This window comes from Taeniopygia guttata, chromosome 4 (assembly GCF_048771995.1).
Source record: "Taeniopygia guttata chromosome 4, bTaeGut7.mat, whole genome shotgun sequence".
Lineage (NCBI taxonomy): Eukaryota > Metazoa > Chordata > Aves > Passeriformes > Estrildidae > Taeniopygia > Taeniopygia guttata.
The window spans coordinates 49,809,451-49,831,877 of NC_133028.1; the positions used below are offsets into that span (position 1 = coordinate 49,809,451).

General features: G+C 37.4%; 1 protein-coding gene and 1 long non-coding RNA gene across 10 annotated transcripts in view; one reads left to right on the plus strand and one right to left on the minus strand.

Annotated features, from left to right (window-relative positions):
- The window catches only part of RAP1GDS1 (Rap1 GTPase-GDP dissociation stimulator 1), a 90,088-nt gene that overhangs the window by 36,962 nt on the left and 30,699 nt on the right, over positions 1-22,427 (minus strand). For 2 of the 9 annotated variants that reach the window (XM_030271691.4, XM_030271694.4), the window contains exons 2-4: positions 21,428-21,538; positions 6,330-6,452; positions 1,308-1,433 (exon numbers count right to left, since the gene is read on the minus strand). In XM_030271691.4, coding sequence (XP_030127551.3) covers positions 1,308-1,433; positions 6,330-6,452; positions 21,428-21,538 — 360 coding nt within the window. Of the gene's footprint in view, positions 1-1,307; positions 1,434-6,268; positions 6,453-21,427; positions 21,539-22,427 lie in introns of those variants that run through there. The other 7 variants (XM_030271692.4, XM_030271695.4, XM_030271693.4 and 4 more) reach the window with 4 other exon arrangements.
- LOC140683990 (uncharacterized) lies at positions 1,429-3,795 on the plus strand. Its single transcript, XR_012055742.1, has 2 exons — positions 1,429-2,541; positions 3,630-3,795. It is a non-coding gene; the product is annotated as an uncharacterized lncRNA (long non-coding RNA).

Here is a 22,427-nt window from a genome sequence, read left to right on the forward strand (position 1 = left end):
TGTGGGATGAACAATAATGACATAAACAGTTACACAGATTTTACTTATATGAAATAAACCAGTGCACCTTGATCTCCTACATAATCCTGAAACAGAATATAGTAAATAAATTATGTTATGGGAAGCTTAACAGCTTATTTGTGAAGTTTCCATTGGGAAGCAGCTGTACAGTTGATTGGTCACCTTAAAGAAAACCCTAAATGAAAGAATTACATGTTAACATCTTCAAGCAGTAGTTGTCTGTAATGGGAAATGACAATATATGATTAACTTCCCTGAGGTCAAAGGCAAGGTAATTTAAAACAACATAAAAGGTAAATTTTCAAACTCAGATGAAAAAAAGTAGCAAGGAGAAAGGCTACAGTCAGTATTCATACAGCAGAACTTTTGGTAAATGCAACACAGTATGCAGAAAAATTCTCACCATATAAAATAAGTCACTAAGTCTCAGGATAACAAAATGATTTTACAATCTCATCTCACTTCCCATTTGCAGACATCCCTAATTCCTTCATGTGCAACATGTTCCTGGTGTCTCTGCTTCTGCACCATATTTATTGTGCACTGGCTTTTTTCAAAATTTTGAGGTAAGGGATAATGAGGCTGCATTTTCAAAACACTGCAACTGCTAGTTTGGTTTTGCAGATGACACACCCATGCATGTAATCAGCACATGCAGTCACATTTGCATTTCAAAACCCAATTACTTCTTATTGTAAAAATATATTGTGCCCATAAAAAGCTAAAAAGCCTCACCAACGTCCCCACCTCCACCACCCTTGACTATCAAAAATACAAATATGTAATACTGGAGCAACTGATTGGCCACCTAAGAATTTTGAGAATCGGCAACATAACTCAGGCATCATTTCAGCCACATATGCAGCTCTGCAGATTTGAGACTGGCTAGAATATGAGTGTTCCATTCTGACTCTGTTCCATTCCAACACATTCTGTCGGAGGAAAAATTAACTGTTCAGTGCCTCTGCATATGTAGCATCTGCTCCTTAAAAAGCTAGTTCATTATGTTTGAAAAAAAACCCCAAAAACCAAACCCAGGACCAGAAAACCTTTCTATTTTATATCCAGTTATATTACAATATTGAAAACATGTTTTAACCCTTCTGTCACAAAAAGATTAAGCAAGTTTGATGTTCAATTTTCTCATCCAATCAGAAGAATCGTGGGGTAAATAAAAACCAAGAAAAGAGGAAAATGACCCCACGGCACACCGTATACAGAACACCAAAGCACTCCCTTCCCTTCCACAAGAGCAAGTACAAAATACAGCAGATATCAACACTCACGGCTATCGTAGCATATATTGCCCAGGGCACGTCCTGTTTGAAGCAATACTTCCTGGTCTTTGCAGTTTAACAGCTGCACCAAGGGAGGGATCAACCCAGCATCCACACAGGGGTTCCGCATGAATTCTGCAAAGAAAGCAAAGCCTCTTAACGCCAAGCCAGCTATTCCAAATTTCATCCATTCCAGTTACACTGGCCTGGCAACTGGGCCTTTTGTGTGCCCTAAACACGTGCACAAACAGTGTAAATTCTCAGGCAAGTTTCTAGAGAATAAGCCCAAGTCAGGATTTGGGCTTAATTCTTTCCATTATTTGCTAATTTAGAAGGAATTAAGGGCATTTAATTGACTTCCATGGAAACTAATTTAACATAGATCAGACTAAGCATATTTTTAACATCACAAAGAGGTGCTGAAAAGAACAGCAAATTCAAAACAAATTCAACCTAAACTAGAATTTCTAAATAACACAAAAGATGACTCAAAACTAGTGTTCTAGAGCAGCATTTTTTACTCTCTATTGCCTTAATTAGAATTAGAAAAGCTTTTGCTTTAAGAGAATTAAAAAAAAAAAAAAAAAAAAAGCTTAGTGATAGGCTTTTATTTGGAAGGTGATGAAAAGAACAGAAAAAGCGAATGAGATATATAAGAGTTTATGTGAGCCCAAAGGCCTGTAGCTTTCCACAGCCTAACTGATGCCCACCATGGGAGGAAAGGTAGAAGACCCATCCACGGGGAAGCACTCTGCCCTTCCTTCCTGCAATACCTCAGAGAACCAAAGAATTATTTTACATCTGTGCAAGTCATAGAGAACTATCCTGTTTGTGTCAGAGACACAAAGGGCTGTTCTACAGAAAGAGATACAGCTAAGCAGGCACTGTGCTACACATTTAAAAAAGGTGGTTTATAGAAGGAAACACCTGATAACACCAGTGTTGTTGCACAGTTTACTACAGAGCACCCTTTAGAGATGTAGTATTGTAAGGCAAATGGTCAATATGTTTTTTATTTGTTCTGAACTGCAAATTATCACAGAATGGGTAAGATTGGAAGGGACTGCAACGGCTCATCTGGTCCAATCTTTCTGCTTAAGCAGGGTCATCCTAGCACAGGGCATAGGATTGCATCCAGATGGTTCTTGGATATCTGCAGTGAAAGAGACTCCACAACCCCTCTGGCCAATCTGTTGCAGTGCTCGGTCACCCGTACAATAAAAAAGTTCTTCCTCATACATTGGTAAGGTCCCCTCTGTGTCATCTCTTCTCAAGACTGAACACACCCAGCTCCCTTAGCCTTTCCTTGTAACAGATGCTCCAGTTCCCTCTCACCCTTGTAGCCTCTGCTGGACCTGCTCCAGGAGTTCCAGGTGTCTCTTGTACAGAGGAGCCCAAAACCAGACACTAATCAGGATGCAGCCTCACCAGGGCTGAGTAGAGAGGCAAGTTATGTCTCTTCCTGATCCTAGATGATACTGGATCTTTCAGAGTCAATTTACCTTAGTGTTACTTAATCATTTATAAGACAGAATGAACCAGGGTGTACAATCCCCCTAAAAACAGATGAGAAAATTTTCCTGATTCTGGATCAACTGAATTCCTCATGCTAATAACTCAAAGATTTCATACAACACTTGAAATACAAATACATCTTCTCAAATACTCCGTTTGTTGCATCTATTACTATGTTCTTTGACGTTTTGGTAGCTACAAAATCTAGTCTCTTTTGTATTTAATCCTGCTGTGTTATTTTAGCTAAAGAATTGTCAGAGGTAAGCAATTATCATGTGATGATATAACTCTGATACATCCACACACAGATTGAGAAGAATAAGCAATATCTATACACTTGCACAGGTCCAAGAAAATATAGATGTGAGCACAATTAACCCACCTTCCCAAGCTACTGTAACATTTTAGAACTGTAGCTAGATGCTATAGTGTGATAGATGGTGATAGTATCCATTGTAATGAACATAACAAGTATCAGATACATCTGCTCTTTAAAATTCGTCTTGCCATGTTCTTGTAACATTCAGTATATTTCTTTATCACCCACTTTCAACTTCATTGCAATGTTTATTTATTAGATGTATTTAGTTTCTTCCTCTGTCTTCTCTGTCCCCTCAGCCTCTTCCTCTCAAGTGCTTGTAAAAACTCTTCCTTGTTCCTCAGCTATGCCTGCATCACTTTCCTTTACACCCATTAACGTACCATAGTCTGTACATCATCAAAGGTGGATTTTTTTCTCCTAGTCTGTATCAGAAAATGAAACTTGTTCTCTCCTAAAAGACTGAGAGGTCTCAGTCTGTTCTGCTGTTTGTTTAGGTTCTTCTTCACGTGGTGAAAAGGAGTAAGAAACCCTTCCTCCACCCTCCCTCCATTCGGAATGAACAGCAGCTTTTTCAGCAGCAGAATCATTGGTCAATATTCTCAGCAAACTTGTATTTATCAAGGTCATGTAAGAGCAAGAAGTAAAAGAAATGGTGCCATATGTATCAAAATAGATCTGTGAAACAAGAACAAAGATGTGGTAAATGCAACTACTTTTGCAGCTGGTACTACACAGAAGTAATAGAAGGATGGGAGAGAAATGAAGCAGATCCTTTGCAGAAAACAGCAAAGAATCGCTTAAGAAGTTAGGAGAAAAACCACTGAGGACATAGTAAGATAAATCAAAAGAAGGACAAGATTTTGAAAGTGAAATGTAATTGTGTAGTAGTATTACAGACTGTGAAGATGATGTTCTCTTATTCCTGCACCTGGCAAAGAAGACAATACTAAAAGCCTTGGAAGAGTGTTTAAAAGGTCCACAGCGGAGAGAGAAACTCCATGTAACAAGGCCATTTGAGCCTTCATGATGCTCACAGTTGGAAAGGCAAATGACTGTAGTTGGAGAGACATGAGTGACTAAGGGAGTTTTGTATGTTTGGGTGTTTAAAATAGGAGAAACAAATATGAGCTCAAGCTGGGAGGAGGAAGAGCCATGCGAGCAGAAGAGGTGAAACAGCAAGAGCATGAAGGGGTGAAAAGACGAAACATGACAAAACCGCCACAGCAAGTAGAGAGATTTGATGTGATGTGATGTGTGTGCATATGATCAGATGAGGGGAATGTAAGAGGAAAACAGGAAGTGTGGAAGGAAAAGATGCTCTTGTATCAGTAACACCCAAAATCACATTCTCTGCTCCAATTTCTGCCAGTACTGCATGGCATGGCCACTCAGGGAATAGGATTAATGCCTACTAGCCACTTAATGTTGATAACAGAAATTTCTCAAAGTCTCCTGAAGTTTGTTGAAAACAGGTACAATATAAGCATTAAACTCTTGAATTTTTATGCAATAAAACAAAGAAAACAACAAAACTGAAATGACGTATTCTCTCCTATCCTGCTTAAGCAACTATATCAATGGAGTTAGAATCCAGTGAGAAATACCCAGATGATCTCAGTCTTGAAAGCACCGGGACCTTAAGTAATTTCTGAATATCTTCACTTTAACCTTGGCTGACAGAGGTCCCAGTTACATCTGCTAATGACTCTAAGGAAAAGACAAAAGCTACTTTGTATGATGAAGCAGGTAAAATGCCAGCTTTTCTCAGAGCATACATAATGCATCATTTTAAAAGCTGTCAGGAAAAAGGACACATTAGAAACTATTCAGACATTTCATGTGTGATTTCAGATACTGGCTAAAATGCCCTGTAAGGGAATCTTTGAGAAAACAATACATAGTAATCATTTTAGCTATTGTGAACATTAATTTTATTCTTAACTTTTCCCTTCTTGGGTAAGAGCTAGAAGGACCAACTGTGAGGACACAGGGTTGACAGTGCTGTTCTAAAAATACTTATTATGAATTCACTAAGTACAGGAAAAAACCCATGATATATTTACCTAAATCTCTATAATTCTGAAACATTTCTAAATTTAAATTTAGAGGTATACATCTTTTATTGGCTCTTTATCTGAATAATTTTAACACTTAAAAACTAAACATATCTCTTTTCTCATTAGTGTTGTTTCTGAATATACATATATAGCTCTGTCTTAAAGCCACTAAATTGGGTGGAGGTCACCATGGGGTATCAGTAAGAAGATGTAGTTTGTGATTCCTCAGAAAAGGTGGAAATGGAATGTAAAAAGAGTCAGCAAAAATGTAGCCATTTCCCTGAAGAGGCTTCAGCATGAGAATTTACAAAGGGAGAGGGATGAGGCTGCCAGGAAAGCACATAAGTAACATTCTACTTTTCTCTGTCTGGCCTGTGGGGAAGGGAAGTCCAAAATGGAATATGTGCCTCTTCAGCTGTGACAGCAACAAGTCCAGGAGTGAGAAAAGTCAGCCATAAATGTCCTCTACCCTCATCACAGGTTTTGCCCATAGTGTCTGCTTGCAGGTATGAGGCCATTCCTCTGGGCTCAAGATATGCAGATATTGTAATTTTTTTATTACTTCCGATGTTATATTACATATCGTATACATATAATGCATACCAAAATGGAGCTGATTTGTATTTGGGACTTTGGCATCTTACTATAACACATATAATGCTCTTCAGGTAATTTGTTTCAGTGTGGCATCAAAGGACTCATAACAGTTATAATCCCAGGACAAATCTCAGACCAAAGAAAAGATCTACTATCCCATAACCACCTGTATAGATGCTACTGTTATAACTTTGTGCTCTATGCATAACTGGCTGCACACATTGGGCATGTCTCTTTTTCTACATTCTTTTCATATAGAAATGCATTTCATCAGTGGTGGGCTATTTCTGCCCAATAAATTACATTAATGTCTTAAAAACTAAACAGAATGAAAGTAAGAGAAAATCCAGCAGCCAACTGTTTTTTTTGATTGTATTAAAAAGTACAGAAAAAAAATAGACAAAACAAAAAGAGTGAAAGGGAGGGACATGAAAGGTGTCTAATCTATAAAATGAAAACATAAATGAAGTAAAACATACTGACAAGTGAGGTGAAAAACTGAAGATGTTCCAGCAGAAAAGTTCTTGTAGAAAACCTCACCATTTCTGGCTACTTCTGCTATGATGTTAGCTACTTTTGCTGTGCAGGAAGATTGTGGCGTCAACAGACTCGCGAACATCTGAAGAACTCCACTTTTCTGGATTTTTTCACTTGTCTCCATATCTGAAAAACACATCATACAAAAATGATTTGTGCATCAAATTGCTTTGGGGAAGAACAGGAAGAAAAGCAGAAGGGAAGTCTTCTCAAAAGTAATTATGATAGTCATTATTTCCCATATAAGAAGCCAACTGTTAGTTCAGTTACCATACTTATTTTATCTGATGTACTTGTAGAACTTAATACTTTGCCATTTCTAATCAATTGACCTTTAAAAGGTGACTGCTATGTAAGTATATACAGATACTCATGCTTACATGGGGAAAATACTGGAGAGACTGTAAGAGTAAAGGTCATAAAGTGATATGCAGAAGGTAAAGGTATGTAAAAGTCAAGGAATCACTCTTTCAAGGGATGAATTATTGGAAATGTTCAAGGAATGATGGGGAAAGTTCTTACAGTTTAGGGTACGGCTTAATGCAGTGTAGGAATCAGAAACTGGTGAAGAAGGTGAGCTAAGATGATCCTGTCTGTAGACTCCACTTACACTCACTTAACCTTCCATGCTACTCTGTTACTGAGTACCTCCAGTATAGACTCAGTAGAAGGAAAAGGGATTTCCTGCAGTAGATACCAAAGATTTGTGACAAAAGCTTTCCCCTTTCTGTATGTAGTAAGAGGAATTGTGCAGCTGCTCCCTAACAGGGTCCCACCTAACATGGTTGGCCAACAAACTGAAAACCAACTTTGATCCAACTGCAGTTAAATACAAGGTACTAGATGCTTTGGCACATTTTGCTAACACTTTGAAAAATGGCGTATTTGAGATGAATATTAGTGTGACACACAGTACAACTAGATGGCAGCTATCATTTTAGAAACCAGCATGACTTCTTAAGCCATTTATAAGGGAAGTTATTTGCATTCTTCAGAGTTTACTGTGAGATGCTCCAATGACTTTTTGAAAGCAAAACAAATCCATCTGAATGCAGTTTGCAACAACTCTTTGTGCTTCACCTGTAAATTGATAATAACAATTCTACCCTCTCTCTTCTCTTCCTCCTTCCTTTCCCCCCCCCCCGCTCTCAGGGCTGCAATTGAATTTGGTTTGTGGCAGCCCCAGGACTACTGTGCTGCCTCTGAGAGTGGGAGAGATCCACTCAAGCTACCCCTGAACAGAAGCCAGCAAAAGCCTGGCAGTGGCAACTCCCATGGGTTTTGTGGCTCGCAGAGAGTATGTACGTGCTTCAGTGTCTGAGAGCTGGTTATGTCTACATGACAAAAAACAGACTGAAAACAGACTTCAAGTCTGGACTGCAGTTATGCTTCCCATTTCTGTATATAATTCCAGTTTGGGATGTTGGTGTTTGGCTAGGACCACTCAGCTACAGTATGTCAGTGATGACATCTGATTACAAACACATTAGGCATCAATAAAGAGTAACCTCAGCATCTCATGCATAATGTTAAGTGCTAATCATTATTAACCTGTTTGCTGCAATTTTTGAAATACACTGAAAAAAAAACTGCTCAGAAGATATAGCATAAAAGAGCTTATGGCTTATTTGAAAGCTTTTGTAAACTCTGACATATAGCATATACTTAGTAGCAATATTTTCCAATGGATATAGGCATGCAAAATCAAAGTCTGAATTTAGAGAAAATCATATCAGGACTAAAGACTAGTCCAGACATCTTAGAAGTCTGTTAAGGAAGAGCTTCTCTCTCCCTTAAGTCCAAAACTCAAAGTACTGAATTCAAAATGCAAAATATGGATATGTGTGAACGTGTATTAGTAGACAGAAGACATTAATGCATTTTGTCCTCTAACTCTGCTGAGATATACAATATCCAGTCCTCTTTTTTTTTGGTCTGTAGTTTGATGGACTCATTACTGTGCAAAGCATAAATTACATAAGTAGAACTAAATATATCCTGCAAGAAGTGGGAAAATAAAATTAAATGCTTCTCCAGGCAAGTTGTATGCAGCAGATATACCCTGATTTATTTTATTAAGAAAAGCAAGTGAGCACCATAAAAGCACACTGGCCTCTCAGAAACTGCGAAATCAGTTACCTGGGATCACACAGATGAAAACTGACCAGTGACTTGTTCCTACTCTGAAGCAGTAGAGGAGACACACCTACAGATATTCACTCATCCCTTCAAACCAAAATCCTAATGCTTCTTGTTAGCCAGTTGGGTACCAATGTCAAACTTTTGCTAGTCAAAAAAGAGGGAAGACGGATTAATTTGACCAGCAGTGAGTGCAGAAGACCCCTACATCTACTCTACCCTGGGTGAATTCTCAAGCATCATTATTTTGGGGAAAAGCACATTACTCTGGCGTCAGGCAGAAGAATTTCTACTATCAGCCCACAGTGCTCTCTGAGGCATTTTTGCCAGGAATTGCCTTAGGTGTAAAAAATGCCACAGGGTGCTTCAGCTTATCTACTCCAAGTGTAAGTAAGCACTGCTCTTCCTCTGCAGAACACATACAGTTTACACTTGGTGTAATATACAAATTAATTCAGTTTCAAAATAGAGAGATGTCAGTATGACACTAAATCTTTGCAAGTAGTTTATAGTAGGTCCTCCATAGAAGGCATCCTAAGAGAATGTGCCAGGAAAATTACTCTTCCATCCTCATGTACATTACTCTGTTTAGTATCTGAAAAAAAAAAATCAATTTTTTTCCAGGGATTCTGTGTTCATCATATGAAAGTTCTAATAAAGAAGGTGAGAAAAAAAAGAATGTGCTGTAATATAGAAATTAATTTCTTAAGTCACATGTTATTAGCAGATATTTTTGTTACAGGAAATCAATCTTTCTGGAGTTTTGAAATGCTTAAACAATGAAGGGTATTTAAATTGGAACAAGATGTCTTATTTATAAACCTAAAATTGCCTTTTTAAATATAGCATTTTTGCTCAGTATTTTTTAGATTCTTTTAAAGGAGGAAGACTTAACAGCCAAATGATGCACAGGGCTGCCCTGTGAAGTCCAAATGAAGATCTTCAACCACCCTTTACTTGTCTGCAGAGTCAACTGTACACTCAGTTCAGGTACTAAGTGTTAAAATGCATGTCTGTAGAAGAGAATAACAAGCTGGAAGTCTTAAAGATGATTTCAGTACAGCTGTAGGTATATAAGCATTTCTTATACTGCCCAAATGGGACAATTGCTTCACTTACAAAACATGAGCGAGTCCTGTGTGTGACTCTGCTTTGTGCTCAGCTTCACATAACATGTGTCCTGTATAAATACATAAAACATACAGGGACACTGGAACAGAAATGAAGGGAAGTGTGTGTGGTGTTATTCTTTGGAGTGGACAGCAGATTATCATGTTTATGTAGCAGTATTTTCACTATTTGTAAAAACCATCAGTTGTTTTTGATTCTGCAGAACCTGAGACTGGGAGACCCCACATCAATGCTAGCACAGGGCTGGTACCCCTACCACTGCCTGGCTCTAAGAGAAATAAGGTAGGCTTTGCTGAGAATTAGAAACTGGTAGTGGCTTTAGCATAGGCAACCCTCAACTCCTGCCTTTATTTGTTCTCTTCAGAGGCTGGAGAAAGCCCGCCTGGCTTCCTGTCTCTCTGGGTGTATGCACTGCAGAGGTATTATTTATTAAGGACATCAATCTTCTGCATGCTAGTTTCATTCCGGGCTTCCTAGTAAATTATTAGAGGGTAAACTATTTTGAGAACTTATTTCAACTGTCATCTTTTAAATTGCTATTTCAATAGTACTTGGAACATGTAAACCAAAAAAAATTCTCCAGGAGCAAGAAAGACCTAGGCAAATCTCTACCACATATTCTCCTCCTGTGTTTCTATACTGGCCAAAAAGCCAATCACAGCCACCACTCCTTTGGCAGAACTGCATCCCCTTAAAATCCATTAAATTTGTGTCTGAAAAAAACCTAGCAGTGTATATAGCCTGACATTAGGGTGCCACACCTCATAATGCTTTTGCTATCTGTGATGTGTCTGTGGTTTCAAATGCTTTCTTTCAAAGGCTGATTTTCAGTCTGCTTACACCAGCCCACACCTAGGGCTGTCCTGTCTTAAAGCAAAGAAACTGTAGGACTGTAATAATGCTGCATTAAAAGCAGCCCTTTTCCACATAGTCTGTCACAGCATAATTGTAGGTGAAAACCCTCTAAGGTTAAGTCTGCTGCTTTAGATGCTTCCCTGTATCACTCGATATCAAGACAAAGGGTATGCTAGATCATGTAGTGTCAAAATCTTATTCATGTCATGGCTGAGTGATTAAAATGTCAATATGCTTGCTTTTTTGTGGTTTTTGCAGTGCCTGAAGTCAGAATAGTTAAGGGTGTGGGCAGGAAAATCTGTAATGCCACAGCTCAGAGCTGGAGAGCTGAGCACCATGGCTATCAGTCTGGTTAATTAAGTAGCAGAAATCATAGGGAAAAAAAATGTAACGTGTTTCAAATTAAAACTCTACACTTTCTTCCCTCTCAGCTCTCTTAGCTCTGAAATTTGACTTCTCTCTATTCACTCTTCTCTCCTCTCTGTATAATTTTGTACACCTTCAAGTGAAATAAAAGGCAGAAAGAGGGAAGGGAAAAGCGAGGCATATCTCTCAGCAGTGCCTTGCTGAGAAAGGCAAGAAAGAAGAAAGCTGTAGACTCACCATTCCTTATCCCCTTTGAACAGTGAGCCTAAGTGACACTATTTTTAGTAACCCTACAGTGGTAGCACTGCAATAATTCCCATGTTGTGGAGCTTCACACCACAGAATTTTGAATTAACAGCTTTGTGAGAGTCCTCTTTATTAAGCAAACCATGTTTGCCATGTACTCTTTTGCAAAATGCATGTCTTTCTAGCTGCAAAGATGTTTTATAAACCTATTGGAACTACTGCAGAAATTTACCTTGGCTTGATGATGTTCCTCCTACATGTACTCTCATCAGAAAGAGAAAGATGAACACATGAATAAATAATAATGAACCACATATATCATGAACAGAATCTTCCATCTGCTCTTTCAGAAGGCAGAAGGGAAGAGAATGAAGGGAACAAGGGATATCTTTTGAACTGACACATGCTCCTAACCACCACAGTAAGAAGGTTCACGTGACAAAGCATAAGCACTGATGCTCTCTCCATATACAGCCTCCCTCAAGAAACATAGTCTGTCTCTCCACAGCCTCCCACTGTATTTTTCAAACCACTAAATGAAGATTTTAGTCTGGCTACAAAAGCACAAAAAGTGAGTTGTTAAGAAGCTCAGAAAAACAAATTATATGCTCTCATGATATACCACTGATAAGGAGGTTTTGCTTAACAAACCTTAACTAAAGAGGCTGTTCCAATTACCAAGAGCTATTTAAACTGGGAAAAAGAAGTCTTTCAATAATAATAATTTATGTATAAAAAATAACTGTGGACATTTGATTTCTTTTTGGCATGCTCCTCCTCACACTGGGAAAACCCCAAAATCTGCCTGTTCAGTTATACTTGAAATTAGACACCTATTAGGCAAGGAGGGAGGATTCTCCCTTAGCTGTACAATGTTTCCATCATGGTGTTTGCTCTGTTTTGTCTCTGTCAGCAGCTATAGGCCAACTTCACTTCCTATTTTTAATGAAGAAAGAGACAGTACACAGATGTTTGTAATTAAAATCTCAGCTCTAACAAGGAAGGAAGGACAGATGGAGAGACAGATTTATCAATCAACTAGCTGCATGAGTCCCGATGATTAAATTCTCCAAAAGCTACATTCAAAGTATAAAAGTGAATTTCAGGATGAGATTCTCCCCATTGAATAGCCTATTTCAGGTACCAATGAAGTAAAAAAATATGTGACATCTTTGCCTTCAATGAAGAGACATGCACATATACTTCCATGAATAGGTCACAGCACAAGGCAGAATATTAAAGTTTGGCAGCTTGGCACGCCTGAGTTCCTGAACTGCATCCAGTATCGAGCCCTGGCACGTAGCTGGTGGATTTATCTGAGCTGTCCCCCCTTTCTGACTCACCCTCTCCAGGATGTAACCACTTCAGTAGCAAGGTTGCTGAAAGAGTTTCATGTCAGTGCCTCAGCTGCCAAGTTTGCTGTCTGGCATCTTAGTACAAATGTCATACACTCACATCTTTGCGTTTTCTATCTGGCCTCTCTGGACATTTTCCCCTGCCTCCTCTCATACTTGTACTGACTGAACTTAGTACAGCTTTCAGGGTAAAGGGTATTCTCATGCATTAGGTCTTCAAAATGTATAATAAATGCTGGTCCTGTGGAGTAAAATCCCTCCTCAAAATTTGATTTAGCTTATTAACATCAAATCAAATTTGATAGCTGATCATTTTATATGCAGGAAATGTTTCATGTTCCTTTTAAGCAATCCCTTAAGAGTGCTCTTAAGTGAGCTGAAGTGCCCGCTGTGAAATTCCACCCTTTGCTTATTGAAAGAGTATGTATACACGTAAAGGAATTTTTAAATCTGCTGGTATTTTTAGTGAGCTGTGCTATCAGAGTAGCTTAAAGTAAACCTAATCTTAAAAAGATCACATTTTTAAGTTATAAGGGACTGGGGCAAAGCTAAGAATGAAACTGCAGACCTGAAATTGTGAATTACATGATTGCTAAATATAATTTTTTTTTTGGTAAAAGGTAGGCGTTTTCCTTTGCGTTTTTGAAATGCAATACAGAAGAAAAAGAAAAGGCCTGCATTTTGAAAATGCAATACAGAGGCAATCTAAAAAAAGGATGTGTCAATTCTATTATCTGGAGCTGCTATTCACTGATGCCTTCTGCAAAGAAAAAAAATATAATAGTTAATCTTTACTTGGCACATTGTGTATTCAATGAATAGCACTTGGAATTTAACACTTGGATAAACATTTAACTATCTGGCACTAACTAAATACATCACTATTAAGGGGAATTTATGTAAAATATAATCCCACTAAGCAGCAGTGATTACCATTTAGTATCATTAGGGTAAGCCAGTTTACTGGAGACAGTCCAATAAAAAGCAGTCACCTTGATTTAGTATAGTTATACTGTAAAAATATATTATATACAGCTCTTAATGAGGATACATTTCTGGATTATGTGTGTACAATATCATGACAAGGCAACAGCCCATGAGCTACGACGTAACAAACATCCTTTTTCAGCAAAAAGAAGGAATGCTTTATAACACAGTATTTGAACCAAAACTCCCTCTTAAAATATATTCATCAGGATCCCCAAATTTTAAGAGGACATTTGACTAGAAATCTTTGCAGGTAAGATTATTTGCTTGATTGGCTGAGCTGGCCCAATTAAATTTGAACCTCTGCCTCTGTAAGAAGAGATTACTTGTGTCAGAAGCAGACTAGAATTTCCTCCTGGTCTGAGATGTGGGGTTTTGGTTTGACTGCTTCCTACCAGCCACTCAGGTACATTCATTTAGCTTGTTGGGTTTTTTTTTTTTTGTTTGTTTGTTTGTTTGTTTTTTTACAAAATCTTATCTTTATATCTGTTTCTCCTTTCTGCCAATCTTATGTTCCACTGTATTCCTTGTAACTCATCCATTTAGTTTCATTTCTTCCTTTTTCATTTCTACTCCTTCTGCCCGCCCTGGTTTGAATAGATGTTAAATGCATTATGCCCACTCCACTGAATTCCAAAGATGCTGAATCAAGGTTTAGAAGTAGCTAAACAGACATTAGTTCATGTCTTCAATACATAAAGATAATAAGTCCTACAAGGTACTATGATGCCTTAGTGCTACTCTTAATATTTTTGTACCTTCCAAGACAAACCAAGATTAATAATAAAGTCCTAAAATCTTTGTCATAGGCTAAGGACACCATCTACCTAAAGAATACTTTAATCTCAGCAGATTAACTATAAATTTCAGGAGACAGTTAGCAATGATACTGTTTAGTTTTTATCTTTTTCAAACAGGACGTTCTAGCTTTCATCTGTGTATTTCCTCCTCATGGGTAACACCATAAATGTCTGTTGCTTGTTTGAATGTTCAAGCTGAGACATTTACATGTCAGGACGAACATGCAGGTCCGTGCCTGCTGACTCTGAGTATACATCCATGGGTGTGATGCCTAGAGAGGCTGACCTAGAATAGAGGCTGGACAGAGTTCAAGAATAAAGTAGGTGTTTATTACAAGACCTTAAAGGATACACCTTGGACAGTACAAGAGCCTGGCCAGGGCTACACCCAAGATGGTCACAAAATGGATGACCAATCATGAGGTCCCACACTTCTACAAGTTTTGGTCCATCTCCATATTGGGGTTAACTGTCCAATTACAGCTTGGGTCATGAAGTCCCATCCTCCCTGCTCGCTCTCTTCAATTCATTGTTGTTTATGCTTTTTGGGCTTGAGGCTTCAATGGTTGTCTTTGATTTTCATGCTGGAAAAGGATTCTTTTGTCTACCTACTCTGTGAAGACAATTTGCCAACACTTAACATGAAGTACACCAAGGCAGAACAGAATCTGAAAAAAATGGAAGCTAACTTAAGGCACCTGGTGGCCTCCTACTCCTTTCAAGATCACAGCTGGGAGACATATACCAGGGATCATTGGAGGGCACACCCAAGGAGGATCAAAAATCCTTCTGGAAGGGAGACTGCTACTAAGAAGAACGGAAGATGCTAAAGATCAAAGAGGAATAAGAAAGCAGGGAAATGCTATTTGTCAGTGAAATTAATTCTACTAGTTATCAGTTGTTTTAAGGCCACTAATCCAATTAGTACCACTGCCTACCCCCATGGTTGGGCTAAGCTCTCTTGATGTGCTTATGCACTGCCTTGTCACAGCTTACATGTAAAGTGTGCTAAATCTGCAGGGATGCTGAAAGCTCTTTTTGTATTTATACAAAACAACTGTGGTCAGAATAGGGCCTATAGACAGTTATTGTTTTAAGCTTTAATACTGTGCAAGCATTCACAATCAGGAAAGCATTGTTTATTGACCACAACCTGCATGAAACAACAGTTGCATCATTTTACTCTTATTCTGTTCATAAAATTTCTTCAAAACAGAGAAAGATTAGTGCGCTGATGCGTAAGAATATGTTTGCTTGCGCATGCTCTGAAATGTGGAGCTTTTTCTCCATGCTCCATTCCACAAAAGGGAACAGAGAAAGCTTAAAATGTTTAGCTAATACGAAAAAATGAAAGTGATTTTTAGTTGTTTGTGCCTTAGAATAACTCTGCTACAACAAAAGGTTCTACAAGTTAATTTTTTTCTATGTTTGGGGCAGGAGGATAGATATTTTCATGCTAATGTGAGAGGGCTGTGAAAACAAGAGATGAAATGACTGTTTCTTAATCCTCTGTGGACTAAAGAGGTACAAGGCTTCACTGAAATCAGATGACAGTGTTAAAAGTTAACCAGACAGATGCCTGCCCGACTCCGCAATGAATAAATAAGAGTGTGTACACGAAACTATCAAGAATGTCAAAAAAAAAGAAGAGGTAAATAGATAAAAATAGGTACATCTTTTTTTTCTTTTAGAAATCAAAGTTATTAATAGCAAGAATAATACATTTTAAAATTTCATGGTTTTTATTAGTTGAGCCCTGAACTACAGTTATAAAATTCTCAATTCTTCATGATTTTTTTCTGCTCCAGTAGAGGAATTGTTCCATTTTCTATGGCCAAGGAAGATCAGAAAAACTAACATAAAGTATAGGAAGCACAAGTACTAATGAAATTCAGCAACATATGGAAGTCACAGCTCTGAAGAACAGAATAAAATGAATTTCCAACTGAAATATAACCTCTGTGTAAACATATGGTTGTGAGAACTGGAAATCCACCAAAACAATTAAAGAGAGAAAACTAGATGCCTGTTAAAGCAGGTGCCTACCAAAGTTTTAGGGCATTCAATGAGAAATGTCACGACTGACAAAGGAATGTGAGAAATCTGCTGTGTCTCCAGATAGCCAAGATTTCCTTAAGCACTCCAGATGCTAACACATCCTCCTCTGGGATGCCATCAAATAGGAACAAACCCATTTCAGAAAAACCACTGATGTCTCCCAAGAGAAAACCTGAACAAGAAGCTTTAGGTAGGAGGGATAAGCCCATGGTCCCTATACGCTGGAACAGCAGGAAGTGATGACAAAAGCTTACTAGAAATTATTCAGCTAATTTGTAACAATGTTATTTTCCCTGATACAACACTGCCAGTATATTCTAAACAAAGCATGGCTCCAGCATATACATTCTGGGGCAAAGGAAAATACTATCATGAAACTATGTGCGTTACGGAAAGAAAAATGGCACTCTAAAGTAGGCTTTGAATAATGCTGAGATTTCCAGTTTCAAGCAGGAATTAAAAATTTTCATGTGTCATGTGATGGTTCCTTGACTTACTAGGTATCAAGCTCAACAAGTAGAAAATAAGGCATCTTAGCCACATCTTTAAGGTAAAGGGCATTATTTAAAATATTTCCAACGTTTCTAAATCCTTTTCAAAACTGGGGCCTTGCCCTCTCATGCAGGGTTATCTTTATTGCTGTGATTTTGCTTAAGCATTTTTTCACACAGACATGTAAACTGATATTCTCAATCTTCTAAAAAGTGTATGTTAAAAAATATTTCGAATGCATGTGCCAGCCTTTCCACTTCAGCTATATGTCAAACATTTTCAGAGCCAGGTGCTGAAAGCTGGGATTAGTGGGCACTTTCAGCCTCTTATGCTGAGTACAGCAGAACCAAAAATAACATTCTTAACAGATTTTTCAGATTTCTCATTTATCCAAACTGGGTTATGTCTGCTGTAACTTCTTGTATCTGAAACACAGCATGTCTGGACTAGCAGTATTTTTTTTTGTTGTTACTACAATAATTATGTCCCAGAGAGCCTGCTGTTTAAAAGAAAACCTCAATTTCCTTTTTGCTTCCTTTCTCTCAGGCAGTCCTTTCTTGTGGACATTTATTTAGCGATCTTAGAATAAATGTACTTTTTTGATAGGCATAGTATTTATGAAATGGCTCTTAACAAGTATAAATTTTTATATGCTGACTGAATATAATGGCCACTATTGTTTTCTCTTGTAATTCCTTATACAAGATAATTAACCATTTATTCCCAATAGCCAATAGTAGTACATACCCATATTTTCGTTGGGTGCGAGATACAGAATAAAGCAATTATTCTTCACTTACTTCATTCCAGAAATGTATGCACATGATCTTTCAAACTAATTTTCTTCAGCACGTATCTTACTCATACTTTTGAGGAGGTCTGTGCCTTTCCTGATTGATATGATCATTCTACACTCCATGTCACTGTAAATAGTCTGCTTCCAGATCAGCAAAATTCTTTCTAGACAATGACACATCAATCTATATCTGTATAGAACTAATCCAGATTATATGGAGCAGACAATGGAGCAACTTGTTTTAATGTATAGTTGCTACAAGAAAACACATATAATACATGACTTTCACCTCTTGGTTTAATATAAGTCAGTAATTCACTTAGTGCATGGCTGGCTCTGGTTTTTTGTTGCTAACAATGCTTATGGATCATATTCCTCAGCCTCTCCTTAAAAATCTGAATTACAGGAAGTTCAGCAGATGGCGAATGCTTGCAGGTGGACAGAGATAAAGTATTTGTGGTTTTCTTTCAGAAGCAAGATGGACAGAATCTAGTTTATGCAAATGAGGTAGATCCACGGAGGTGAAAGGAGCTCTTAGGATACCTGTGAATCTTGACTTACGTAACTGCAACTTTATGGCTGCCAATTCCCCAGAAATGCTAGTTAACTTCACTGGGAATGCTGAAGGAACTCCACACGAAATGAGGTATGTCATTATTCTAATGCATATTTATGTCTCATTCTTCTGTCACTGTTGCCTCTTTCATCTTCAGAAAAAAAACCCTCAAAATTCTCTAGTGCCAAAAGCCAGACCCTATATGACTGGCCTCAGACAGAAGTGTGGGGACAGACAAGAACTAAAATATCTGCATAAATAGGAATATATATATATATATATATATATTTTAAAACAATGTCTCCTAAGGAAACCATCTGTGCAGGATTTTCAGACCCAGGTCCCAGATGTGAAGAGCTATGCAAGTTTCTCCCAACTAAACTGTAGTTAAAACAATTTGAATTTGACTTGCCAAATATTTACCAGCAGTTATCAAATTCAGCTGAGTATTTGACTCACTCTTCTGTAGTACAGCATATGTGTGTCTGCATGCACCTTAATTTGACTGCTGTGACAAATGGCAGAATAACTCCTAAAGTCAGGCAGGAGGTATCATGTTCCAGGGCATTACACCTGTCCAGGATTATCAACAGATCGGTTTTGAGGAGAGTGAAAAACAAAAGAATACACAGCAGATTACATAGAAAGAAATGAAAAGTTACAATATTCATCATAACTTTGTCTTCTCTTCCTATACAGTAAAAATATGAGAAGAAATGTAATGTTTTAGCATAATGAAAACATAAATATTGTGTGCAAAATAAATGGAACCATAATTTTCACTGTACTCTTAGAGACTAGGGAATTTAATATTCTGCAGCAGCCACAGACTTATGCTGCATGCAGACACCAATGGAAAGTCTTATAATGGTCACTTAAACATTCATGTGTACATGCACTATGCAAAACTGAAGATGTCCTTTATTGAAAATCTCAGTTTGTTGTAGTATCATTGGGTTTAACTACTGATTTTGGCTGGCAGTAGATGGGAGTGGGGTTGCATTAGCATATTAGTCATGTACTAAATTTTATAAGATAAAATAATATTTTTATCTCCAAGTCTTAAAGCAGTGAATAAAACTTTAACTTCTGTGATTAACAATACTACCTTGAACTCCCAACAAAATCACAGTCCTATAAAATTCTCTTAAAATAAACTATTAAATGTATGGCTTTTTTCTCTCACATTAATATAATGATTTACTGAACTAAAATATATACTTCATTAATTTAACCATATACATGGAAATATACTAAAAGAAAGCAGAACTGTTTGCAAAATATTATTCAAATGATTTCTGCATTACAATTAACATGTACTTTTATATAAACAATTTGATTTCCCATTGTGTAATAATTTATATACAGACACAACAGTACAGTGTGTCTCTCATAACTAGGCATTGTATATATGATAATACACACTATAATTAAAAATCAATCAGCCAAATCCATATTAAGGTGTTAACTGGATGGATGAGCGCTATAAGAAAGCGTTTTGAAAACTGATTCTGTATCTATTTGTTGAATCAATCTATTATATGCAATTTACCTCAATCCTGAAGCCTTTTGAATGTATTGTTGTTCTCATAAATTATCTCAAGCTGGAAGTCTGTTCTCCAAATCATCAGACAACCCTGATAACTAAAGCCCATAGTCCAAAGAAACTTTGCAAAACTTAGGTATGGAAGTGTCCAGTTCCCTTGAAACAGAGTTGATATACTGGTTCCTAAATTACCAGCAAGCTGTTTAAAAAAACTCTCCTATCTGACCCATCTAATTTTCAGTGCATTATTTCAGTTGCCCTCAATCTTGGGCAAATGCAAATATATGGAGATGTGTATCATAGGGCAGCTCAGCAGGGCTATATCAATGTCACTGACTTACACACATAAGAGCATAGGAAATTATGCAGAGAATGAATTTTCTAGAACTACCCCAAAGAGAGAGGTCAAAATCCTAATAATGTGTTTATCTGATCTGGCAGCTGTGAATCTAGAAGAGAAAAGATTTTGGAAGGAACAGCAAAGCCCTAGAATGAGACAGAAGAGTCTGGTTGCAAGGAAGCATCAGTAAGTTTGCTGTACATTAGTAAAATTATTTTGCATCTGCCAGACTTGTTCTCTGACACATCTGTGTGACCTTCATAGGCAAAATAACAAACTCTGTTATTTACACAAGTAAGTTGTCACTTTTCATATGATCTTCTTTTTAGTACTTATTGTTTAAGTATTAGGCTTAGAAGTAGTGGAAGTAAATCCAATTGGAGGTTGGATTGAAGTATTGGATATACCTTGTAAATAAATCCAGAATCTTCAAAAAAAGGATTGATCTAAACCCTAAAGACTTTATTACTTTCTGGCTGATAATCTCCTTCTAAAATAGTGAGAATTGAAAACAGACTACTATTAAATACAGACGCTGTTATAATCAATTTTTAACTTGATCTGGATGGTGTTTATATTCAGTTGTGAAAATCATCATCAAATATTTTACACCAAGTAATCCAAAAGGCTTTGATTTGTAGAATACCATCATGTTTAAAAAAACCAAGACTTATCAATAGTTTGTATTTTTGAGTGCATTGATATTTCCAGAGGACTAACTCTTTTTTTAAATAAAAAGGTTTTAATCATGGCTTGTAGCTATCCCAAGAAGTTTTACAACCTGAAATTGTACACATATATTTCTTCTGCCACAATCTGAAGCACTAAGAAAGCTAAACTCCAAAAAGTCTTATAAACTGCCAACTTCATTAATCTTACCTTTCTGTCTACTGGGAGAGGGGACAAGCATTCTAAAGTTTTTTGTGAAAATGACATCTTGTTCCATTCTGATGTTATTTTTGTTATATTAACACATCAAACTTGGACTGTCTTTGGATATCCAACCTAGTTCTGCTAATTGAAAGTCCTGGAATTAAGAAATCTGTGATCAGAAGTGTGAGGAGAAATACATTACAAATGGGAAACTATGCTCTTTCAACCGGAATTTCAACCTGCAGATCCCCTATGAGGAGCTTTCCTCCATGTTATGAGGCTTATTTCTTCATCTCTGTTATTTGTTTCTTGAATGATTAATTTAAAAAGTAAGTGCTCTATTTCATTGTGGAGAAAAGAATGGACTACAGCTGTTCCAAATATTCAGGTATTTACCTGTCACTGTCTTCATTGCTACTGGAATGTTACAGACTCATGGGTTAAAAACCTCCAAAACTCATTAGAGTCAATCTAGCAGCCTACTGCTTGAGTCAGTCTTTCTGCAGCATTTTAATTCACTGATCTCAAATGATTTAAATGTGAAAGGTCCACATAACTTACTGTTTTGTGCCAGAGCTTGAAGCAGACAGTCCAAGCATCCCTCCAAGCTATCTGCTGTGCTGTCAGTGGATGTTATCTTCAGCTTTTTCAGGGCTTCACTTAAATTATCTGCTTGATAAACACAAAGGAAAAAGAAATCAGTGTCCTCATCAATTTGGTAACAGCACAATAGTCTTAAATGTAAATAGTTAGTATAAACAGTTCCTGTATCAATGAAGAAGAAGACACGCATGGTCTGTGTTCTGGGGATATAAAGAGTCAGGAGTCAAAAGTTATAGATGAAATGAAACTTTTCAAATTTATATATACATTTATCATTTTGCATCTGAGAACAGGATGTCACAGCAGGTGCTTTATGAAATGCCACTGAGCAGCAATTTATCTATCAGTATTTTCTCAGCCTCGCCATTACAGAAAACCAGCAGCCGTTTCTTTGCTTCTCCCCTTGTGCGTGGGAATAAAATAGAATAGAAATAAGCATATCTTGATCTTCTTCATCAATAGAGGCGAAGTAATTGAAAATGACAATTTCTGCATGCTGTGTAGGCTTCCATCTTGACTATTGACAGATGCCTAATGCTAAGCATAGAGTCTTTTAAGAATTATGCCACTTTCCACCACAATGTTACAAGCATCATTGTTTATAGGAATTTTGTTAACTCTTTAAATTCAACTGATCCATAAAAACAGATGGCATCTTCTTGAAATGAGAAAGTTCTGTTGTGAATTTCAGAGATTAATTTTTCCCTTGTTAAAAGGGAAAAATGCAAATGAGATTACATCATTCTCAAAAGACACCCATTTGCCCAGTAAAGCTTGGGGCAGTATGATTGTTGCCATTTTGAGTGTTCTGTCCTTTCATGAGCAAGGTTTAAGGCTGCAGATGCAGCCCGAGCTTCTGGTAAGCTCACTGATGACTAACCTCACTCTGGATGGGCTATTAGTTTCAAAATGAGTGCTGATTCAGTTTCCATGCCAACTCTGACAGCAAGCAGAAAGT